The sequence below is a fragment of the Crocodylus porosus genome, unplaced genomic scaffold (assembly GCF_001723895.1).
Source record: "Crocodylus porosus isolate Cpor-Errol unplaced genomic scaffold, CroPor_comp1, whole genome shotgun sequence".
Taxonomy (NCBI): domain Eukaryota; kingdom Metazoa; phylum Chordata; order Crocodylia; family Crocodylidae; genus Crocodylus; species Crocodylus porosus.
The window spans coordinates 86,859,950-86,881,982 of record NW_017728918.1 but is presented as its reverse complement, the minus strand read 5'-3'; the positions used below and the strand labels follow the sequence as shown (position 1 = coordinate 86,881,982).

The 22,033-nt window shown below is 41.3% G+C and overlaps 1 protein-coding gene across 2 annotated transcripts in view; it reads right to left on the bottom strand.

Moving 5' to 3' along the window:
• Window positions 1–22,033, bottom strand: part of LACE1 (lactation elevated 1) — a 121,929-nt gene that overhangs the window by 84,371 nt on the left and 15,525 nt on the right. The window contains exons 3-6 of one of the 2 annotated variants that reach the window (XM_019537863.1): window positions 14,957–15,008; window positions 14,238–14,339; window positions 13,315–13,341; window positions 4,130–4,260 (exon numbers count right to left, since the gene is read on the bottom strand). In XM_019537863.1, the coding sequence (XP_019393408.1) occupies window positions 4,130–4,260; window positions 13,315–13,341; window positions 14,238–14,339; window positions 14,957–15,008 (312 nt within the window). The remainder of the gene's footprint in view (window positions 1–4,129; window positions 4,261–13,314; window positions 13,342–14,237; window positions 14,340–14,956; window positions 15,009–22,033) is intronic. The other variant, XM_019537864.1, reaches the window with a different exon arrangement.

Here is a 22,033-nt window from a genome sequence, read left to right as displayed (position 1 = left end):
ATGTGTCATAAATCCAATGTCTATATTTAGTCCATGATTTTTAATATCCAGGAGGTTGATGAAGTGGAGTTCATAGGCTCGTTGTCTCAAAAACTGAAGACATGGAAAGGGAAGTGGCACTTGCATCATTTGATTTGGAAGTCAAGATCGCTGAGTTTCTGCACAAACACTCTAGTACAAATAGTTTTGCCAACTGCTTGTACACATTGATAGTACTTTAAATAAGAAATCAGAGCACAAACACAAATTTTAAAAGCAACTGAAAACCTTAACTGAGCCATATAAGAGAGGTGTTAAAATTGTGAAATTATTCTGTTACAAACTAACATTTTTTTAAATTGCACAATATACAACACAGTATACTGTTTGAAAAAGGACATAAAGGACTGAAAAAAATTTATTTATCTATTCTACAAGGGAAATATTTATAATGGAGTAAAAAGAAAGAAAGTGATAGCTTTGTTGGCAACTTCCTGGGTGGAAGTTACAAAATTTTAATGTCACCTTACTCGAAAAAATAAAAACTTTTGAAGCTATATAAATAAAGCAAGAGTCACTTTGTATATCAGAAGATGATTTATGCTCTTTTGATCTTGTATAGTTTTTGAATGGTAGGATAATTTTATAGGGTAAGCAAACAGAAAACAATAACTCAAGCATTCTCATAGCTCAGGTTTTTTCTGTACCCAGCTTTCATTACAACCAAGAACAAAAGAGAAGGCTACAAATTACCAATAAGGAGAGTCTCCTAATGGAGAGAATGGAGAAATTTCATTAGCATTTAAGAGAAAAGATTGTTATGACCTAGCGCTGCTTTCCATTATGACTCACTTAAGTAAAAAAGAAAAAACTAATAGTTAATTTACATCTGTAAGTGCTTGAGACTCAGTCATCCACTGATTGGTACAGCTCCCTATAATGAATGACAAACATAAGCATGTATTATCAGTAATTAGTATTAGCTCAAAAAATAAGAGCATAGTTTTTTATTAGAGGCTTTTAATAGCTTTGCTGGTTTGTAAAAACTGTCTAAATTGTAGTTCTTTTTAAACCCAAGTGATATCGATAGTATTTAAATACTGTCTCTGCATGATCATTCTGCTTACCAAGTCAGGATTCTATTTTTGTTAACATTACTACTTGCCACAAGTTACAGTATAGTACAAAATTAGAAGCCCTAATTACTTATGTATAGAGTTGTTTCAGAACTACCCAAAGTAAAAATAAATCTTTGACTTTACAGGCTTTTACTGTAAAGCAATAAAATTATAATTGTAAATAGCACAAATCTTGTTTTTTATGTTCAGGGCCAATTTTAAAAGGCCATACAATTTGCCTGGGTATAAAAAAAAAAGTTGTTAAATATTTACAGTAAAGTCCCATGGATCAAAGATTGTGAAAAGGAACACCACATAGTAAACACTGCAAACTTTGGCACTGAAGAAGTTTTTGGAAAGATGTAGTTGCTCAAAGGCTTAACGCAGCCAATAGCATAGCAGAAGCCACACCACTACCATAAAATGCACCTCTACTTCAAAACATTAATTATTTTAACATGGAAACATGTAAAATAATTCAATAGACTCATATACTTTTCTATGTCATTTAGTTAAGAGTAGTTACTCTAATTCCTTCTTTAACTCTTTATCCTACCACCTACTTTCAGGATACTTTATAACATTGTCTTTATAACATCATCATTGACTCTGGCTGGGGGTTTTGTTGGTCTTCCTCCAGATGTTAAATGAGACTTGCCAACTTCAACAATGAAGAAATACAATGATTTGCGATTTGATAACTGCTGAAATAAAAGTATCTTTAGTGTCTTCTGCTAGGAATAACATGGAATCTCCTGTCACTATATATATTTCTTCAGAGACACTGTCCACTTTTTTCCTATTTGTATCAATAAGTACCTGAAAGATATTTCAAGTCAATCTAAACAGCTATTCTGATCATGTCTACTTCCACATTGTAAGACCACGGTTCTACTGTGGGAGCATAGACCCTTGCTTCCTTCTGTTATCATTTAAATAAGTCCCAAGTTTTCAGTTTGGACAGCAATTTTGTCTGAATGGTCCATTATTTTCTCTGTCTCTTTTGCTTATTTTCCTCCTGTTGTACCTGCTTAAATGCAAACATGTGAAACTGAGTAAAATCTTGCCAGCCACACTTCTACTGTGAAAACAAATGAGTAGATGCAACTCAGTATTATGAACATTACCTCTTTTTAAGGTATTTTTTATTATTACTTCTACTATCAAAATAGATTTCCAAGTCATTCTATTCTATTACTTTGTGACTTGGGCAAGAAAGCAGTGTACTGAGAATGAGAGGCCTTAGTAAAATTTCAGAAAAAAATCAGAACTCTTTGTTAGTAATCAAAACCTATGTAGTACTCCATTGCTTATACATAATATGATTTGCTACAAATAAGACCCCTTGTGCTGCTGCTTTCAAAGCTTTAACTTCACTGTGGGTTTATAATAGAAGCAATAAATTAACAAGAATTGATATCTAAGATTTAAACGAAAGTTCAATAGCTGGGAAACCCCTGCATGTGTTCCAAGTAATCCTGTTGCATTTTCTTCTCAGCCAGACCACAAAGACAAAAAGTTATTTGATTCAGGAATGAGACTATTAAACCTTTAGCATGTCAACAGGGGGAGCAAGCAAGCAACCTGAGAAAAGCATCAAGAAGAATCAAAGTCTACCTTTGGAGTGCTGAAAGTATACAGTAGTGAAGCCCCTGACAAAGCAGCGGGTGAAAACCCACTCCTATGCAAGAGGAGAGTTATTTCCATTACCACACCCAAAACTGCGATTACAGAAAGGCCTCCTAGACAACTGTTTAAATTGTGCATCACTGAAATCAGCGTGCTTACCAAAAATCTTCAGATTGCTTAACAGGAGAAGCATAAAATGCTGCATTGCAGAACCTGTGAAATATAGTTCAACACAGCTGTCTCTTCATACTCACTTCTATATAAAATTACCTTCAAACAATGAGGCTGGAAATCAGAAAAAAAAATACTGCATTCAAAGGCATAAGGTAAAATCCCCTGCATTAATTCAAGGTGAGTTTTTAAATTCCAATCCAAGTCCTAGAAAATGTAAGCTATAAGTCTCTTCCATTAGAATAGGACACGGGCAAAGAAAGCCAGAGAGCAATCAAAAACAAGGAGAAAACCCAGAGAAAATTCTACAGCGAGGCATGAAGATTAATATAGTAATGGCAAATACCTGTACCTGATACAGGGTTTGAATTGTGCTAGTAATATTTTCTAGATGGATAGAAGAGATCAGCAGTAAAACATAATGAATAAGTCAAGAACTCTTTTCCCAGATGGCAAATGAAGCATGCCTATCTGTGAAAACTTCAAAGACTAATCAATCTTTCATAACAGGAAAAATGGCACACACATTAAAACAATTAATTTTTACTTGTCTATTACAGAGTTTACTTGTCTTTGTAGAGCAGCTTCTCTCCCCAAAATTTCTTTAATGCACTTGTGAATTTTCAACATAACATTATGAGGCATATTAAAAATAAAGAGCTCAAGAATTCTGGAGAATAAAAATAATTTAATCAAGTTAGTTTATGCAAAATATTTTGTCAGTTTATTATATATTTTCATACTGAATTCAATAAAAACTGCTTATGATTTAACTGGTGTTTACACAGTGCTGTCAAATAGACTCCAGCAGACCCCATACAAAATTACAGTTGCATTGGACACGATGTTCCCAAGTCCTTGATCATAGTCACTCAAAGATTTATTTGGTTATTTGAATGACAGTGACTAGGAGATACCAAGCAGGTATCAGGATACCAATGCACTCAGCACTGCATAAACATCGCAAAAAGGACATGTCTACCCCAAAGTGCTCATATAATCATCTCTTTAAGCATTAAATATCCCTACAGTGAATGAAATGATAATAATGCATTATCAAAACTTGAAGAACATTAATCCAATTAACTTCTTCAGGAACTGGAAGCACAATTCCTATTCTTGAATTTTAGCCTTCTACCAATATGACTTATATGAAAAGTAAGAGATTCTAGAGTAAAAGATCAAAAACTTCAGGTTTTCCTGAAGTTATGAAACAATACCTACTTACTCACCTGAAATTCATCAAAACATAAGAGACAAGCTTCTTCACTTATTTCCTCAGCTACTGGGGCTATTGGGTCATATGATTTGGCCATAAGCCCTGGTTTTCTTTTTGGCAAGCTCTGTTTAAGGCGGTGTATCCCTGAGTTAAGAGAACAAAAATTAAAACATGATGTGTATTCCTTTATATGCTCCAGAGGAAAAGCTAGAAATGCACATTTTAATTTAGATACTAAAATGCAAGAGCATGAGCACTATATTTTAATTGGGCAAATACGGTAATTTTTAAAACTTTTCACGTATTACAGATTTAGTACACTGCGTTTTCCTGCTTAAAATGTGTCAAATACTGCTTTGTAAGCCTCCTGGATCCTGATGATATCCACCTTCAAAGGGTGCAACTATTTTCATTGTTTCAAAAATCCTGCTGTTTTAATTGATAAAGGTTTAATTTTGTCATACTTAATTTATTACTTTGACTTTAGTTTGATTTCTTTGAGATTTCTAATATCCAGGACAATCTTCAAAGTATTTCAAAGTCAATCAGGGAAATATGCAATGTTTTAAGTCATACTTACAACTCTGTGGTCAAATTCTAGAATAAGAAGAAGAATCAGCTCAGAGAAACTAATCCCTACATTTCTGAACTTTACTTGAGAAAGACGGCATACAAAGTACTATAGTACAATATGACACTTTAGCTTATACTAAACAGAATCTCTAACACACTAAAAATCAACACTTGGTAAAGACAGACCTTGTGATGAGAAGTTAGTTTTATTAAGAACAGACATACTGCAACTTATGTACTTATTTGGTCTCCAAAATATGGACCACTTCGTGCAGTATTGGTCACTGTGTCACAGTGAATCATCATTGGTATGCTGTGGATGCAACATAGGACTACAACTATAATCAAATTTATGATTTATTTTGACATAAGGATGTTAAATTTTGAGGGAAAGATCAGGAAGGCTCCCAACTTGAAAACAGAAACCTTCAAAACAATCTTGAAGAAGTTTTGAGAGAGAAAATGAGTCAGCAATGTGACACTAACACAAAAAAATGTATGAAAAGTTATGCAATCTGGGGCTGTATTAACAAAAGCACTGTATTCAAGACACAGGAGGTGACAGTATCCCTCTACTCAACTGCTGGTTAGGCCCCATCTAGAGTATTGTCTCCAATTCTAGGCACCACATTTTAAGGATGTTGAGAAAATGGGGAGGATTGGAGAGCAAGTGACAAAGATGATAACCGGGTTGGAATTCAATCCATAGAGGAAAGGCTGGTAGAACCAGGTCTGTTTAGTTTTAAGAGAGGGATATGATAGCAGTTTTCAAATATTTGAAAGCTGGTCATAAAGAATATAGAAAAGCATTGCTTTCTCTTACCACATAGGACAGGACATGAGGCAACAGATTTAAACTACAAGGCAGATCTATCGTATTTATTCAAATATAAGATGAGGTCCCCCCCATCAGGATATGGAAAAACACTGTTCATCCTGCATTGCATACAAGAAAATCTTATTAAATATGTTGCTTATCATTAAACTGTTGTCACAAGCAGCATGAAAACCAACTATAGAATTGATTAAATGAAGCCAACGCTGAGAATGACTATGAAACACATGGCCCATATTGAGCAATCATACTAGCAGGAAGCTTTTTTTGGGGCCTTTAAAAATAATGGAAGGGTGTTACTTCCACAGGGAACTGGCACCAGGTCTAGAGGTACTGCAGTATTAGGCTGGGATCAGGAGGGTCAGAGCCAGCCCTGACACCCTCCTCTTGGTGCCCGAAATGAACTTCTACATTTTTTTTTTTTTGTGGCTAAGATCAAAAGATGCTGATGGGAACCTACAGGAGGGTTTTTTCCAGGTCAAATTAGCCAAATCTGTTCTGAACCCTATCAGTTAGGCACAACTCAATCATTCAAAATGCCATATGTGGCACTACAACGAGCAAGTATCCTCCACTCCAGGCTTTTCAGTCTGGGGCTTCAGATACCCCCAAATCCATATGACAGGTATCCTACGTTCAGGCCCAAACCTGGAGGTCCTGAGGCTCAGATGTCCACCAGTCTCACTTGCCCTTAGCCAAATGGCCACACGAGCAAGCTGGGAATAGTCCCCACAAGGACAGCTTACTACCGACCATCTGAATTATTCAGTGCAAGATAAGATGCACCAATTGCGCTCAGTCCCTCTTAGCGCTGACTCTTTTTCAAGTCACCATGGGCCATGCCTACTAAATAGAATGTGACTTCTGTTTCATTCCCACAGCTGAGCTGTGCCTTTGTTTCCCATTTCCAATTATTCCTATATCCTCATGATCTTTAAATGTCTGGCAAACATCACCGAACAGGGCACCAAACAGTTCACCCAGAAACCCTGTCTCAGCCTGGTGCATAAGATTAGTATGTCCCTGCCCTCCACGGGGCGGAAGCAGACCAGGTCATCCTGTGCCTCATCTGCATATAAATCTTTGAAGGATCCTAGGACATTGACAATACCTAGTTCCAGTGGAGAGTATCTGGAGTATACAAACATACTGAGCAATTCATGGGGTTACCACGGCTTGAAATGCTATCGACTCTGCTGGGGCCCAACCCAGTGAACTATATGATAAATTATAAGCTTTTTGGCTTTCAACTAATATATTATGTATAGTTTGCACTAGTTGAATGAAATACTGGAGACTGTGGTGGCTATCTACAAGGAGCTGTACACCGAACGACCAGAGGACCTGTGGGACCTGTAGGATTGTCTGCAGATGCTCACCCAGATGTTTGGAGAGGGCAAACAGCTGATGCTGGTAAAGGAGTGGACCCTGGAGGAGGTTGACAAAACCCTCTGCAGTTTTGGGATCAGGTGGGCCCTGACCTACTCGAGGTCTTCAAAGACTGACTGCGAGAGGGCCACCTGGGGACAGGGATGGACCAGTGCCTCATGACCTGGGGGCAGGGATGGACCAGTATAAGAAGGGTCCAAGGGAAGAGTTGAAGAACTGGAGGCCCATAACTCTCCTGAACATCAACTATAAATTGCTGGCCAAGATGTTGGCTGAGTGCCTTAAATCTGTCATAGGGACAGCAATCCATGAAGACCAGATGTGCACAGTGCCAGGGAGACAGATCCATGGAGCCCTGATGCAGCTATGGGATGCTCTGCAATACCAGCAGGAGAGGGGCTGGAGCAGTGCCATGCTGAACTTTGACATGGGAAAAACCTATGACTGAATATCCCCCCGATTCCTGTTTGAGATGCTGAAGGAGATGGGGGTCCCACCAACCTTTGTCACCTGGATAAAGATACTGTACATGGACATAAGCAGCTGAGTGCTGGTAAACAGGCACCAATTGCAATGGAGTTGGGGGTCTGGCTGTTTGGGGTCCCACGCTTCACAACATCTGCACCTCTAGCTCAATCAAGAGGAAGCTAGGGTCCTGGCCTACATGGATGACCTCAACATCCTCTGCATGGACAAGCGGCCGATTAAAAAAGTATTGAAACACACACAGATACATGGAGTGATGGCAGATGCCAAGCTAATTGTGAGTAAAAGCACTTGCCAGGTACTGGGTGATCTGGGGGACTTGTTGTCTCTGGGGGTCCCCATACCCCCACAAGGAGGTGAAGATCCTCAGCTGGAGCTCAACACAGAGCTAACTGGGTGGAAGGTGTGGGAAAAGACAGAAGCTAAAGTTAATCAGAAATAGGAACTGTGCCACATGCACTGCCTGTCAAAGGGGGGGGCACATAGCACTCAGGAAGGCAGTGCTGCTACTGGTGCTTCTGTAAGTTGCCCTTGTCTTCCCCAACTTGGAACAAATTGCCCACACAATCCAGAGGACCATATGCATCTTCTTTTGGGGCTCTGGATTGGAGAGAGTGAAGAGGAAAACCTTGTACAAGGCTAAATGGACAGGGGCCCGAGGAAAGCCAGACATAATGCTTTTCCTCTCGGCCAAATACATAAGCCAGATATGCAAACTGGTAACTGGGGCAGAGCCTAAAACAGTCTGCTTCATGAAGAATTTTCTGGTGACATGCTACGATGTTGGAGGATACGTGTGCTGTCACCTAGCTACCTGGGAACCGCCGTGGTTCTATAGAACCCTGGAGCAGTTCCGCAGCAAGTATGCACTATAGATGGCCTGATGACCCTAAGGAACCACCACAAAAATGCAGGAGGTGGTGAGGAAACAGGATGTGGTGTCAGCCATGGACCTACTCCCCAATGACACCTGCCAAGCCACGTGGGAGAGGGTCATCCACAAGGACCTGCAAAAAGAGCACAAAGACATGAAATGGCAAGTAGCCCACTGCATACTCCCAGTATCACAGAGAAACCAACTATACTGCTCCAGGAAAACCTGCCCATGGAAAGCAGAAACAACTGACCACCTCCTGTGGTAGTGTCCTTTAGTCAAAGGGGTGTGCAGGAAAGTGTTTATACACTTCTCAAGATTGTGACAGGGTCCAAACCCTGACCAGAGAAGTGGTGCTCTTTGGGCACTTGTCCAAACAGAAGGGGTCCCTGGTGACCTACTTAAATCAGTTCATTTCCTACTTTAGAAATGCCTATGGAAGTCCAGGAAGTTCTTCATATATGAGCGCACAAACCTCTCAATAGAGGCCTGTGTCAGAATGGGACTAAGCAAGATGCAAGGGTACTACAGGAAAGTGCTGGAAGATGTTGGAGAGGTGGTGGGGATCATCTAAAGGAGGATGAACTGGCAAAGATGATTCAAGGGCGTGACCCATGAAGAAAGTGATGACAATGATGACAATGGTGGTGGCAGCGGCGATGAGGAGAGAGAAGAAAGTGACAATGGCAGTGATGACTGAAAGGACTGGGAAAGAAATAGACGGGGTGGAGGAGAGGGACAGGGTAAGCTTAGGGTGTAGGGAAAAGTTGCGTGTCTTTGTGACTGGCAAGGGTGATGGCGATGAAAATGCAGGTGTGTGGACATGTAAGAGCGCAGGTGCTCAGTGCAGATATTGTGATGGGAAGATGTATGACGTAATGGCAATGATATGCTTTGGACTGTCAAGTGAACCATAGCAGCCACAGGACAGTTTTCGTAGAAGTACTGCTATATATATATTTGCAAAAAAGTATATTTTGTACTATATATAAGTAGCTACAAAAGTGCTGCTTAAAAGTGCTTTTATGAAGTACCTGTGCTAAAACCCACAGCAATTTCAAAAAGGTAAAATACCTTAATTCTGGATAGTACCCATAGTAATTTGCCTATATGTAAGTTATTACAGGCATGTTCATTTCAAAGTCAGTGTTTTCAGCTTTACGCCTTACTTCCATGCATTTAGGGAGAGCAGGGTCTGACAGTAAGGGGGAAGAGGTTGCAGGAGGAAGTTGCGGGGGGAGGCGGCAGAGGACAAACTGGCCACCTAACCCTCAAAATTTTATTTTCCCTGCTGTAGCAGTGGGAGGGGACAAATTCAAGGCAAACCTGCAATAATTAAATTCTATACCTGCAAAATTATAACAAATGTACACATTTTCCAGGTATAAAATTGAATTCTTGGGGTCATCTTGTATTCAGGGTTATCTTATATTTAAGTAAATACAATAGCTCAAAACTCCAAAAAAAAATTTCTAGCTGCAATAATAGGAGGAGAAGAGAACAAGTCACAATAGGGCAAGAGTTTTCAACCTTTTTTAATAAGTATACCCCCTGGTGGGCAAAGCAGAGGTGTGGTGAGCAGTGGCAGTGCTCCATCCCCACCTGCCCCAGCGTATCCCCTGGGATCTTTCAAAGTATCCCCAGGCGTATGCCTACCCCCCCAGTTGATACCCCTTGCCATAGGGAATCTGTGGTGGTTTGCTTTTGGAGGTTTACTAAGAGGACAAGAACCTGTTTAGGCTGCTTTAGAATAGTGGTTCTTAATAGGGGTGCACTGATACAGATTTTTTGGGTCAATACCGATGGCCTATTTTTAATGAGCCACATCAGCCGACATCAATCCAATTGCTTTCGTGCATTCGGGCAGCTTGGAGAGCAGCATCCAGCAGTAAGTCTGTTGTGGGGGAAAGGGCATGGGGGGTAGATCAAGGCCACACAGAGAGGGAGGGAGTGGGGCAGAGCTTAGGATGCAGCCATGGGTGGCTTGTTAGGGGGAAACAGGGGGTGGGGAGGAAGGGTGGTGTCTCATGCTGCTACATGCATTCCAGAAGGACATGGGGGGGCATGTTCCCCCAAATCTGTGTGTGCGGCAAGGGTGGGCTGCCGCTGCGGGCTGGGGCCAGGAGTGGCACTGGACTCTTCCTGGTGCAGGGGCTGGGCTGGGCTGGGCTGGGCTAGGCTCGGGGTGGGTGGTGGCGACACCAGGAGAGGGACTACAGGGGGCTTCAGCCACCCCAAAATTCCCCGTAGCCTTCGCTTGGTGCCTCCGCCTGCCCCAAGTGCAGTCTAACCCTGCCCCCAACTTGGAAGAACCCAGCACTGCTCCCAGTCCCAGCAGCAGCCCACCCTCGCCCTGCATGCAGATCCGAGGGCACATTTCCCCCATGCCCTCCCAGGGTGCATACAGCAGTGGGAGCTGCGCCCCCGCCCCCCACCCATGGCCCCTGGACGAGCTGCTTACAGCTCCGTCCTGTATCCTGCCCCAGCTGTGCAACACCTGCCCCAGCCCCACTCCCGCCCTCACCACAGGGGCCACCATCTGCCCCCTCCCGCCCCTTCCCTCACAACAGACTTACCAGCCAAACCCAACTGCTCCCCATGCTGCCAGGCTGCGTTCCTGGCTGCTTGCATGCTGCACTGCAACTGCACATGCATGGGGCATTTATCAGAGACATTATTAGCCACATTAGCCAAAAAAAAAGCCAACTGCTGATACTGTCAATTTTCCTTATATCAGTGCTGATCCAATATGGGTCTTATGTATCAATGCACCTCTAGTTCTTAACCTTTTCAGAGTAAGGGCACCCCTCCATACCTTTATTTGAACATGGCAGTATTCCCAACCAAGAACCATTGTTATGCTCAACTTATCTCAGTGATTCTCAACTGGGTGTCACAACTGTCACTGGTAAAACTGCCCCATGTATGTTGTGCATAGGCAGACAGGAATGGGCTCTGGTACATGCATGCTCCTCCTGCATTAGGGTTCTCTGATAACTCTAAAGCAGGAGGGAGCTTGCTTATGCTGCTGCCCTGATGGTTTTAACCTACATGGCATTTCCTAGAAACAGAGACATGTGGAACTGTTTCATATGCCTCTGTTTCCACGTGGAACTTGATGGGAAATGGAAAGGCTGCAGCATTAACCAGCTCTCCTGCCTGATTTAGGGTTATCAGACACCCCTACTGCAGGAGATGCATGGGCATACTGCATCCCTGCACAGAGGGCGTTTTACCTGGCTGCTGCCTGTGTCACTACACCACTGAGGGGTCTTGGGGCCCGTTGTTTCAAAGCCACTGCCTTAGGAACAGCAAATCCTGCATCTGTACAAAGTAATGGGTACCATAAAGTCCCTCCCAGACCTGTGATTTCTAAAAACAGTTGATAGGAATTGTTTATAATGATAAAAACTTTGCATAATGTTGGAGTTACGATACTTGATGTGATTCTTCAAGAGGCTGAGAATTATTTCTTTACAAGTGTTCGGCATTCTGGAATCAAAGAACTTGTAAGTCATTGTCTAAGGTACTCTAATACAGTTCCCCAACTTGAAACTTGTAAATAGAGGTACACAGATATACTGGTCCATTTCTATCGGCACTGATAAAAGAAAAATTGACTTTATCAGCAATGGGCATTTTTTGGCCAATGTGGCTGATAAAGTCACAGACAAATGCCATGTGCATGTGTGTGCAACATGCATGCAGGCAGGAGTGCAGCCCCGGCAGCTTGGAGAGCAGCATCTGACTGGTAAGTCTTTGAAGGGGGGAAAAGGGGTGTAGGAGGACAGATCCAGGCCCTCACAGTGAAGGGGGGAGGGAGTGGGACTGGGTCAAGGGCAGAGGAAGGGGCTGCCCAGCTGGGCAGGGCAGAGCACGGGACAAGAGCCATGGGTGGCTCATCTGGGGGGCAGCTCCTGCTGCTGTGAGCACCCCTGGGCATATGTCCCCAGGATTTGTGCGTGGGGTGAAGGCAGGCTGTGCACTATGGGCCCAGGGCTGGGGGCTGTGCAAGGGCCGCACTCGGGCCTGGTGGTGGCAGTGCTAGGTTGGGGGCCTACAGGGGGTATGGGTAATTTTGGGGCAACTGTAGCCCACCTCATACCCTCCCTCCCCCAAGCACAGCCTCCTGCCCCAACCCACAGTGGACAGCCCACCTTTGCCCCATGCACAAATCTGGGGGCACATGCCCCCCATACCTTGCCAGAGGTGTGCGCAGCAGCAGGAGCTGCCCCCCCTCACAAGCCCCCTTGCCAGATGAGCCACCTGCAGCTCTGTCCCTCACTCCGCCCCAGCTGGGCAGTGTCTGTCCCTGCCTCAGCCCCACTCCCTTCCTCACCATGTGGGTCTAGATCTGCTTCCCCCCATGCCCCTTCCCCCCACAGACTTACTCGCCAGATACTGCTCTCCAAGCTGCTGGGCTGCATATCAGTAAGCTGACTGGTATCAGCCAATATGGCTGGTTAATAATCAGCCATCAGCACTGGCCAAAAAAATCCTTATCAGTGCACCCCTACTTGTAAATAAGTCCACAATGTTCGGATGCTTCCTGATATTTAGGATGAATTTCCTTTTACTATATTTATCAACATATTCCTAGTTGACATCAGCTTTGCCTCTCTAAAACAGCTCTCATCCTCAGTAGTGTTTAAACCCTTCAAATATTTTTATGCTTAAAAGGACTCCTGAGACTTCCCACTAATGATTTTCTCTTGCCTTATGCAAGGGCATCCAATATCATGTTGGACAGTCAAGCAAGGGTTTTTCCTTTTAAATATTCTAGAAATAAAGAGAGAAGAAATAACAGATGAGATTAAGTTCACTATTTGGTATTTCATGTTGTATACATTTTGACTTTTTCCCCCCCTCCTTCCACCTCTTTCTGCCTATATTTTATTAATATTCTGAAGAGTTTTTCTTTTAGTGGTATATGGGTACAGATTACTTGCTGAAAACAAAATACCTCATGAAACTGAGAGAGGGGTCAGACAACAACAACAAAAGTAAAATTTATATTGCCCTATGTTACCAGCTGTGTTACCTGATCTGATCCTCACAACATAAGGTGCTGTGGTTGGAAACATTTCCATCCAGGGTTGAGAAAGGAAAGCAAAAGAACAAGGGTAGCAATGAATGAAATAACATGATTATTAAATAAGGTAAATACAGACCTTGATAGCATTAGCCTATATTCCTCCAGGCTTAATGAACTTATTTCATTATTTCTAAATTGTCCCTACTAGAAAAATGGCTAGTCTAAGGTTTAATAAATCAAATAAATCAAGTAATGAAATGCCTTTTGAGGTTTTTTTGTTTGTTTGTTTTTTTAACTGGTTTTAAAGTGCTCATTGGGAATAATCAATCTCAGTCTTAAAAACATTCCTTTACCTAACTGTAAAACACGTTTCTGTTTGTCACATTCTCTAGGTGGAAGATATCTTCCCCCCTAGCCCTGTCTCCATTCTTTCCTCTCGCCCCCAAACTTAGTTTTATTTTCTCTCCTTTTTCTCTCTCTCCCTCTCTTTAGAACTGTGGAGTATTATGTTCAAATGAAGCCACCAACTGAGGCCAAACATAGTTAATTATAGTTCTGATTTTACACATAAAATCTGGCTTTTTTGGAACAGCATCACATTATCACATTCAACATATAATTCACTATTGGCATCAATAATCTATAGAATTTAGTGTAACATACTAGGTAAATAAAGGTTATCAAGTAAATGAATACAGAATATACATCTAATTTCATACATACTCAGCACTATATTATCTTTTGAGGAGGCATTCCTAAACAAACATGCTGCTAGTATCTACACTGGAATAAGAGAAAATCCTTTCCAAAACCTGTTTTTATTAGTTTTTTAAAAGAGAGTCAAACTGGCTCATATGAAAAGAAAACAGGTTTGCTTTATAGATTTGACATTTATAAATCACAGTAAGTATACGAAAATTTGCACTTACTTTTGTGTACATCTAGCATGAAACCATGAAAATGGACTCTCTTTTTCCTCTCTACCTCCAGATGAGAATAAAATATGTCCATCACCATTGTCTTTCCTGTGCCTTCAAATAATAAAACACAAAAACACAAACACACCCTACAGGTAGTTAATTTAACAACAGTAGGTACTGATTACAGTAATGATTGTTCAATAGCTTTGAACTAATGAAAGTAGCTCTTCTGCAGAACAGTACAAGACCAGCTTGTTTGGGAAGAGGTTATATTTTATGTTTAAATAGCTAGAAGAACAGCTGTACTTTTATTTTTTCATACTGATTGGTGTACCCAAATGGCTCAAAGCCCTGTACAAGGGGCTGTATGTCTTCATATGAAATATCCTCCATATTTTCCTTAAGAGCAAGGGTGTTTTTGCGGTATATTGGCACAGTTGGAATACATTCTTCCTTTCTTTTCTCTCTCAATCAGTATTTAATAATATGGTTAATTTGGGCAATACCATGTCAAAATCAGAAATAAATTAATGAACAAAAATGTAACTGCTCATAGACTCCTAACTCTATTTAAAGACCATCTCATATTCTAAAAGAAAACTAGCCTGAAAAGCTCATAAAATGCAAGTCATTTGCTATACAAATGAACTTTAACATAAAAATGATACCTTAGAACTTCAGTAAACACACAGAGAAAACTTTTTAGTGAAATCTCTGATGAAACTTACCAACATCTCCATAGACATAAAGGCCTTTTGGAGGTTTTCTTTTTGCAAACAGCTGCAAATCATGAGAAAAAACCATCATTTTATTTAAATATAGTATGTAATACATCTAAGTCTACTGCTGGCTGAAAGAAAACCAGGTGCATTGAACTAAATAAGGCTACAATGCAAAATATTTTTGATAAAACATTATTGATATGGTATTATTTTATACTCATTTGAAAAAAATGATGCCTCTAATAAATTACTAGCTCAAAAACTGATATGGAATCCATGTGGATTGAAAGGTGAAAATGGGCCAAAAATCCTGAAAACTGGTTCATGTGAAATGTGGCCCATTGTTCTTGGCACATGCTATTTAACATCACATACAAAACTACTGCAACTTCACTCAATTCATGATCAAAAACTCTTCCACCAAGCTCTTTGAGCACACAGAATGGAAAGAATTTAGGAACATTGATTTTGTACGGTGAACCAGTATTTGCAAGTATATATTCCAGATCAGCAGCAATGTTGAGGATGTGATTGTAAAAAGAAGGTAGAGTAGCAATGGTGAATATTCCATCATATCTCTTCATCCAGTACCTCTGAGCCTAACTTATGCTCCTTTAAACTTCATTCAAAGCAATGGAAATACAACAGCTAGAAATATGTCTGTTTATCCACAAATCATTCAACTTGGAAGCAAGTATTTTATTCACCACTATTTTATCTAGTTAAATGCATTTATCTTGAATGCATAATGTTGAAGTGTTTTCAGTCTCTGCTTACATGTATTTGACACACACTCTACTGCTTTTGAATGCTCATTTTTGGAATTTCACTTCTAACTGGAAATACTTTTGTATAGGTGGCTTTGTGAAATAGTTTGCATTTATCTTAAGAGTCTCAGTTTACTTCATTTTTTCAATAACTGAGCAGAAACATTTGCAAATATGTAACTTTAAGCAGAAATAGTTTATAAAGAAAAGAACCATTAAAAAATTCTAATCAATTTGCAAAACTAAAACTGACATCCACAACTGTATTTCACAAGGGTACTTGTTTGGCTATTTTAAAATGCTGCAATTTGAGAGCTATAAAAGCAAAGCAAGAACAGAGGAAAATTAAAATTACAACCCTGTGGTCTCATTTGAAGCTGTGTAATTGCTAAACAACTTGAATCTAGAGCACATTTCAAAATACAGTGTTATATTAAAAAACAGTGTTTTTTTTCTAGCAAAACAGTCATTAATAGACATATAAAAGAAAACATAATGCATGACCAAAACCAGCAAGATGCATTTCTTAGATTTATATGCCTTTATAGTACCAATATCTCTCACAAATATGCAAGGCTGACAATTATAATAGAACCACTTACAAATTTAATTTAGAGCTACATTAATATGATACTCAAAATTTATTAATCTAATCTGCAGTTTCAACAAGGTTTCAGATGTTCTGAAACAGTTCCATTAGTAGAGATGACTGCAACTATTTGCTAGTGCTTTGAAAATACAGCACGACAATTTAATTGATGAACATTTTTCTGTGTCCGTTTTCTTTAAAAGGCTTGCTCTCCATACAACTGCTAACTCTCAAAGTTGGACAGTTAAGAAAGAAAAACAGAAGAAAAGGAGAAAGGGATATTTGTATAAAAATGCAGAACCAAAAACATATCTTTTAAAAAGAAAGAGAATTTCTCTAGATTAAATTTAAAATTACTGATCACAATTTGTCTTTTTTCATTTTTCACACAGAGAAATAAATACATTATTTTTAAAGATAAAAAACATCTACTAATGCAACACAGTTTCTACAGCTTTGAAACTCATATACACATACACACCAAGAAACTTAAAAAAGGCAAGGCTAACAGGTGCATTACATATACATGTATGGTATGCATGGTATGTGCAGTGATACCTACACAATAACACAAACTACTGTACACAATTTTTCTGCTCCAAAGTGTCTCTCTCAGCTGCTTAGAATTTCCCTGAAATTCAGTGTTTTGACAAGACATTCTGCATGTTTTGCTCTTAATTTAACAACTGGTATTTCTGGAAAGTCAACATGAAAATGTTCTGGGCCAAAGGAAAGACTTGTGATTGTCTGGACTCCGTGAAGGTCCAAATTAATGTTTGGGATCAAAGAATTTGTCGTTATAACAACATACGTTTGGTAAATGATACAGAATTGAGAGAGGAAATGGACAGATACTATTAAAACAATCTCAGTGGATAATCAGTGATTGCCTCTGAACTTAAATTTAGTCCCGGGGCAAGCTCTACACACTAGCAGAAAATACATCAGAATCTTTTCACATCCTAATGAATTAATGTTTTCTTTCAGCTGAAGTTGCCAGGAAATACAACATAAGGATTACATTTCGGATACATCTTTGAAAACCCTGTCAAATAGTATAGCAAATGGTTTATTTAAGATTCTTAAACCTAAGAGTTATATTTTTAAAATTTGAATATTTTTCATTTAAAAAAAATTACCAGAAGTTTTTGAGTACTGCCAAACACAAATTTGGAAAAGTCCTAAGCCAGGATCCAAAAGTCACAAGATTAGCTTAAAAGTCTCATAATTAAAAAATAATAATTTGAAGTTTTATTTATTTTGAGTATTTTGATTTATTAACTTTTTTATTTTGGTCATATTTCCAAGGGGTTTTTTGGTGATTGTAAAGGAAGAAATTATTACTGAATGAAATGTACACTTCTTCCCATAATCTTCAGAAGCTTAAAAAGGTCTATAAGTAAAACACGAAGGCTGTTTACAGACATGAAAAAAACCAAAACAGCATTTTACTTAAGCTCAGTACACGTCCACACCAAGCACAGTGCATGCCCAGTTTGACATGTCTCACCCAACGTCTGTATAGATCAGGCACTTCAGCGGGGCTTTTTGGTGCTTTTATCTAATAGCTGACTTTTTTCACATCTGTCAGCAGCCTATGATTGTGAAACTTGCAATACAATTGAGAGAACTGGCAACATTAGATGGATATCTTTAGGACAGAGCTAGCTGCCAGGCCAAACTTCTGTATTATATTGATGAAAGTCAGTGGAGGGTGTGGCAAAACAGGAATCTGAGCTAGACAGTATAGAAACCTGCAGGAGCGAGAGAAATGTAGGAACTTCTCCTATAAAAGGAAAGCCATAAGGTTGAGTTTATTAAACATCCAATGCACTTGAAGCTTCAAATAATGAATGAGAGAGAGGACTGCACATTCTAATATCTCATCTACAGGGGAAAGGTTTTATTGGTCAGACTAGTATAACCCTATGCACAGTTGCTTCTACTTCACAGCATTTTCTTCCATTTTTATTCTAAAACAGCTCCCAGGGAACAAAGTAATCTAAGGAAGGTAAGTTTTTGCCACAAACACACTTGCAAGAAAAACAGCTAAAGATTTGTGGCTTTAGCTAGTCTGATAACCTTCCCAAGAGGGGCATTCAGGATATTGCCGAGAAGTCTCAGTGGTTTCCTTAAGTCCTGACACAAATGAATTGGAATAATCTGGATATTATCTCATTAATACATTACATTCAACTACACCGCTTCATGTGAGGAATCACTGAAATAGGTATATACAGAAGATCTGTATTTTTATTATTTTGCCAAGTTTCTACATGTACTTTACTCCGTTGTATTGTATTTCAACTAGTAAGTTTCATCCAGCTTCATATTCTCCTGTTAAAACAAACAAATAAAACCAACCTTCCTTTATTTATCACTATTCTATTCCATCTCCAGTACCATTTTGATAGAAACTTTCACTTCAAGCCAAAAAAATCCCGCATTCTTCCCAATTTTAACAATGGGTCTTGCTTTTTATTTTCAATCTTGGAAATTACAAGAAGTGATAATTATTCCTAAGAAAGCTAAGAACTAAGTTTAAGCCATTTTAGGTCAGAATCTATTTGTCAATATCCAATTATTCGTTCAAATATACAACATTTGGAAGGCAAGTCTCTAGTTTCAAGAAAATAGTAGCAGGAGATTAGATATTAGGGTGGGGTAGGGTAGGTAAAATATGGCTTGAGGGATCCAGCCCACAGGTGAGTACCCATGAGTTGATTGGATCTGGCCCGCAGCTGCCCTTGCAGCACCCTGCATAGGGCCGAGCCCTGGCTACTCCTGGCCACTGGCCCCAGCCCCAGCCAGCATGCATAACTTCTCAGCAAGGCTGTTCCCAGTGCAGCTGCAGCTGCCCATGTGCTGTTTGGCTTCCCCACCCCAGCCTCCAACAGCTCCACCTCCTCCTGCTGTGCCTCCCTCTGGGCAGGGGGAGGAAGCTTCAGCCAGGTGGATCCTGTTCCTGCATGCGGGGCTCCAGCTCCTGGTTGCCTTCCACCTGCTCTGCCCACCCATTGTGATGAGCAGCCACCCGCAGGCGACCAAGCAGGTGGAAAGCAACTAGGAGCTGGAGCCCCATGTGCTGGGCCAGAATCCAGCTAGTTGGAGCATCCCCCATACCTGGAGTGGCACGGCAAGGGCAGGAGGAGAAGGAGCCGCTGGAGTTGGGGGGAGCTGAGTGGTACCTGGGGGACTATAGCAGCAGCAGGGCCGGGGCAGGTGTGGGTGGAAGCATGGTACAGGTTGCCCCAGATGAGAGTTGCTGAGGCTTGACACCAGCTGCCTGTAGCTACTGGGCTGCACTGTGCCCCAAACCCCGCAGGGCTCTGCCTGTCGCCACTCACCCCAGCTCCTGCTGCAGCAGCTCCGGGAGCAGCCAGTGCCAGCTGCCTGTATGGGTTGCACCATGCCCTGGTGCAGGCAGCTGGTGTCAGCCACTCCTGGGGTCACCGCAGCCAAGGTGGGGTGAGTGCTGTACCCTGCACCACCCAGGGTGCTGCTTGTCCACACATACCCTGGCCCAGGGGTGTGCAAAATGTAGCCCACAGGCTGGATCCAGCCCATGAGGCCATTCTATCTGGCCTGCAGGACCCCTGAAAAAATTCAGAAAATAAATATTTATCTGTCCTTGGTCCCTGTCAAAAATGACAGAAGCAAGGGGCAGTAGGACCCAGGGGAAGCCCCGGCAGGCTCCTGCAAGAGCAAGGCCTGCCCAGCCCCGCCCCTCCAGCCAGAAGCCCCAGTATGGGCTTTTGGCCTGGAAGCATGTGGCTCCTTATGGCTGCCCCAGCGCAGGAAACTCAGGTAAGGCGGGGGGAGGGCAGGGGAGCACCACAGGCAGGGAAGGAGCTCTGGTGCTGAGTGTGGGGAAAAGCAGACCCTCGCCCACCTCGTGGCCAGTGCTCCACACTGCAGCCACTCGCAGCCCACTCAGGAGCAGCACTCTTGTGCAGCCCTGGGAGCAGCACTCCTCCCCCCACCCCTTCCCTAGTCCCAGCCTCACCGCCAGGGGAACCTATCCCTATTTGTTACATTGTAAAGTGGGTTCACTTTATGCAAATTCAATTTATGCACTGTTCTCTGGGAACGCATGTACCGCATAAATCGAGGGAAACCTGTATCTTATTAAAGATGTGTGTGTGGCCCTCAACAGCTCACCAGAACTTAAGTGGCCCACCAGCCAAAATAACTTCCCACCCCGTACTAGGGAATATCCTTTATTAGAGAATAGGTCTGGCACACACTCTCTTCTCAGATCTTCTTTTGGTTGCAACTGTATCTGAAAACATTTTCATGGCCCTGAGGCAGGTCTGCAGTTGTTCGTACCCTACTTCAACACATGGTTTCACCAGGAGTCGAGGCTGTCTCAAGTAATTAAAATATAGCCACCATTAAAATGTCCAAATTGGTGTTTATGCTGCAAAACTTGAGATCTGCAACATGTATACAAATTTGTGGTCTTGAACTTCAGTTCCAAGATCTAACAATACATAAACACATAGGGTCATCTTTTCTGAAAGTTGAAGAACAAAATTAAATAAATACAGTAAAATCACTGCTCAAAACCAAAGATTATTAGCTTTGAAAAACATAAATGTATCTAACTTCAAATTCATTTCAGCTAATCCAAGGAATTATCCTTCACTGTTAGCAAATGTCATGAGGAAGAGAGCATAACATTTTTAAAACTGCTCATTTTTTAATTTTCTGCTATGTTTAAAGCTAACATTGCTTTTTTGGGGAAACCTGCAGTAGGATTTTTAAATTATATATAATACTAAGGTTTGTATGCTAATATTATTTTCACTGTAACTTTAGCAAATTCATCTTGACATAGTGGGTTGTAGATAGGCCTGAGGATGTCCCCAAGTGACTGGATTTCACTGGTGGGTGAATGTGTGCGCAGCTGTTTGGCTAGAAACCAGTTCCAAGGCTGCCTTCATTGGGTGAACATGGAATAGTTGGCAAGTCATGATGCTGGGGAATTACTAGCTGAACACAACCACCTATGACCATCAGCTCCAAGCAGTAGAGTTCTACCACCAGAGCTACACCAGCCACCCCAAATTCAAGAGAGGCCAGGACTGGGGTAGAATCAGTGCATCATGGGATGCCTGGAAAATAGATTGGGCCAGTTGTCCCAAGACAATATCCTAGCACAACCTTTCATACACACATTGCAATGTCCCAACAGAAACTATCAGTACCTCTCCTGCGTTCATTTTCAGGCCTTGCCCTGGGACACCAGCAATGGATATCTGCTCATAACCTGAGACTTAAGTAATGCTAATTGAAAAACAGAAGCGTTTTAAAGGAACTAGTAGTCAGCACCACAAATGTAATAGTGAATTCTACACATTCTACAACTGAGGGCATCTGACCAGCAGTAGATAAAGAAATGTGCTGTTACATGATCCCTACTGAAATTAATATTATCCCTCAATGATCAAGTAGCAATCATGACTATAGGCACCATTGCCAACTAATGTGATGATCAGTCAGCCCTCTCAAACTACAACCCTATTGTGTTCATAGTTACATACTTTCTAGGGTCGGAAGAGACCTGAGCAGATCACTGAGTCCGACCCCTGCCATGGCAGGAAAGAGTACTGGGGTCAAATGACGCCAGCAAGGTGTACATCTAACCTCCTCTTAAAGACCCCCAGGGTAGGAGCCAGCACCACTTCACATGGAAGTTGGTTCCAGATCCTAGCCGCCCTGACA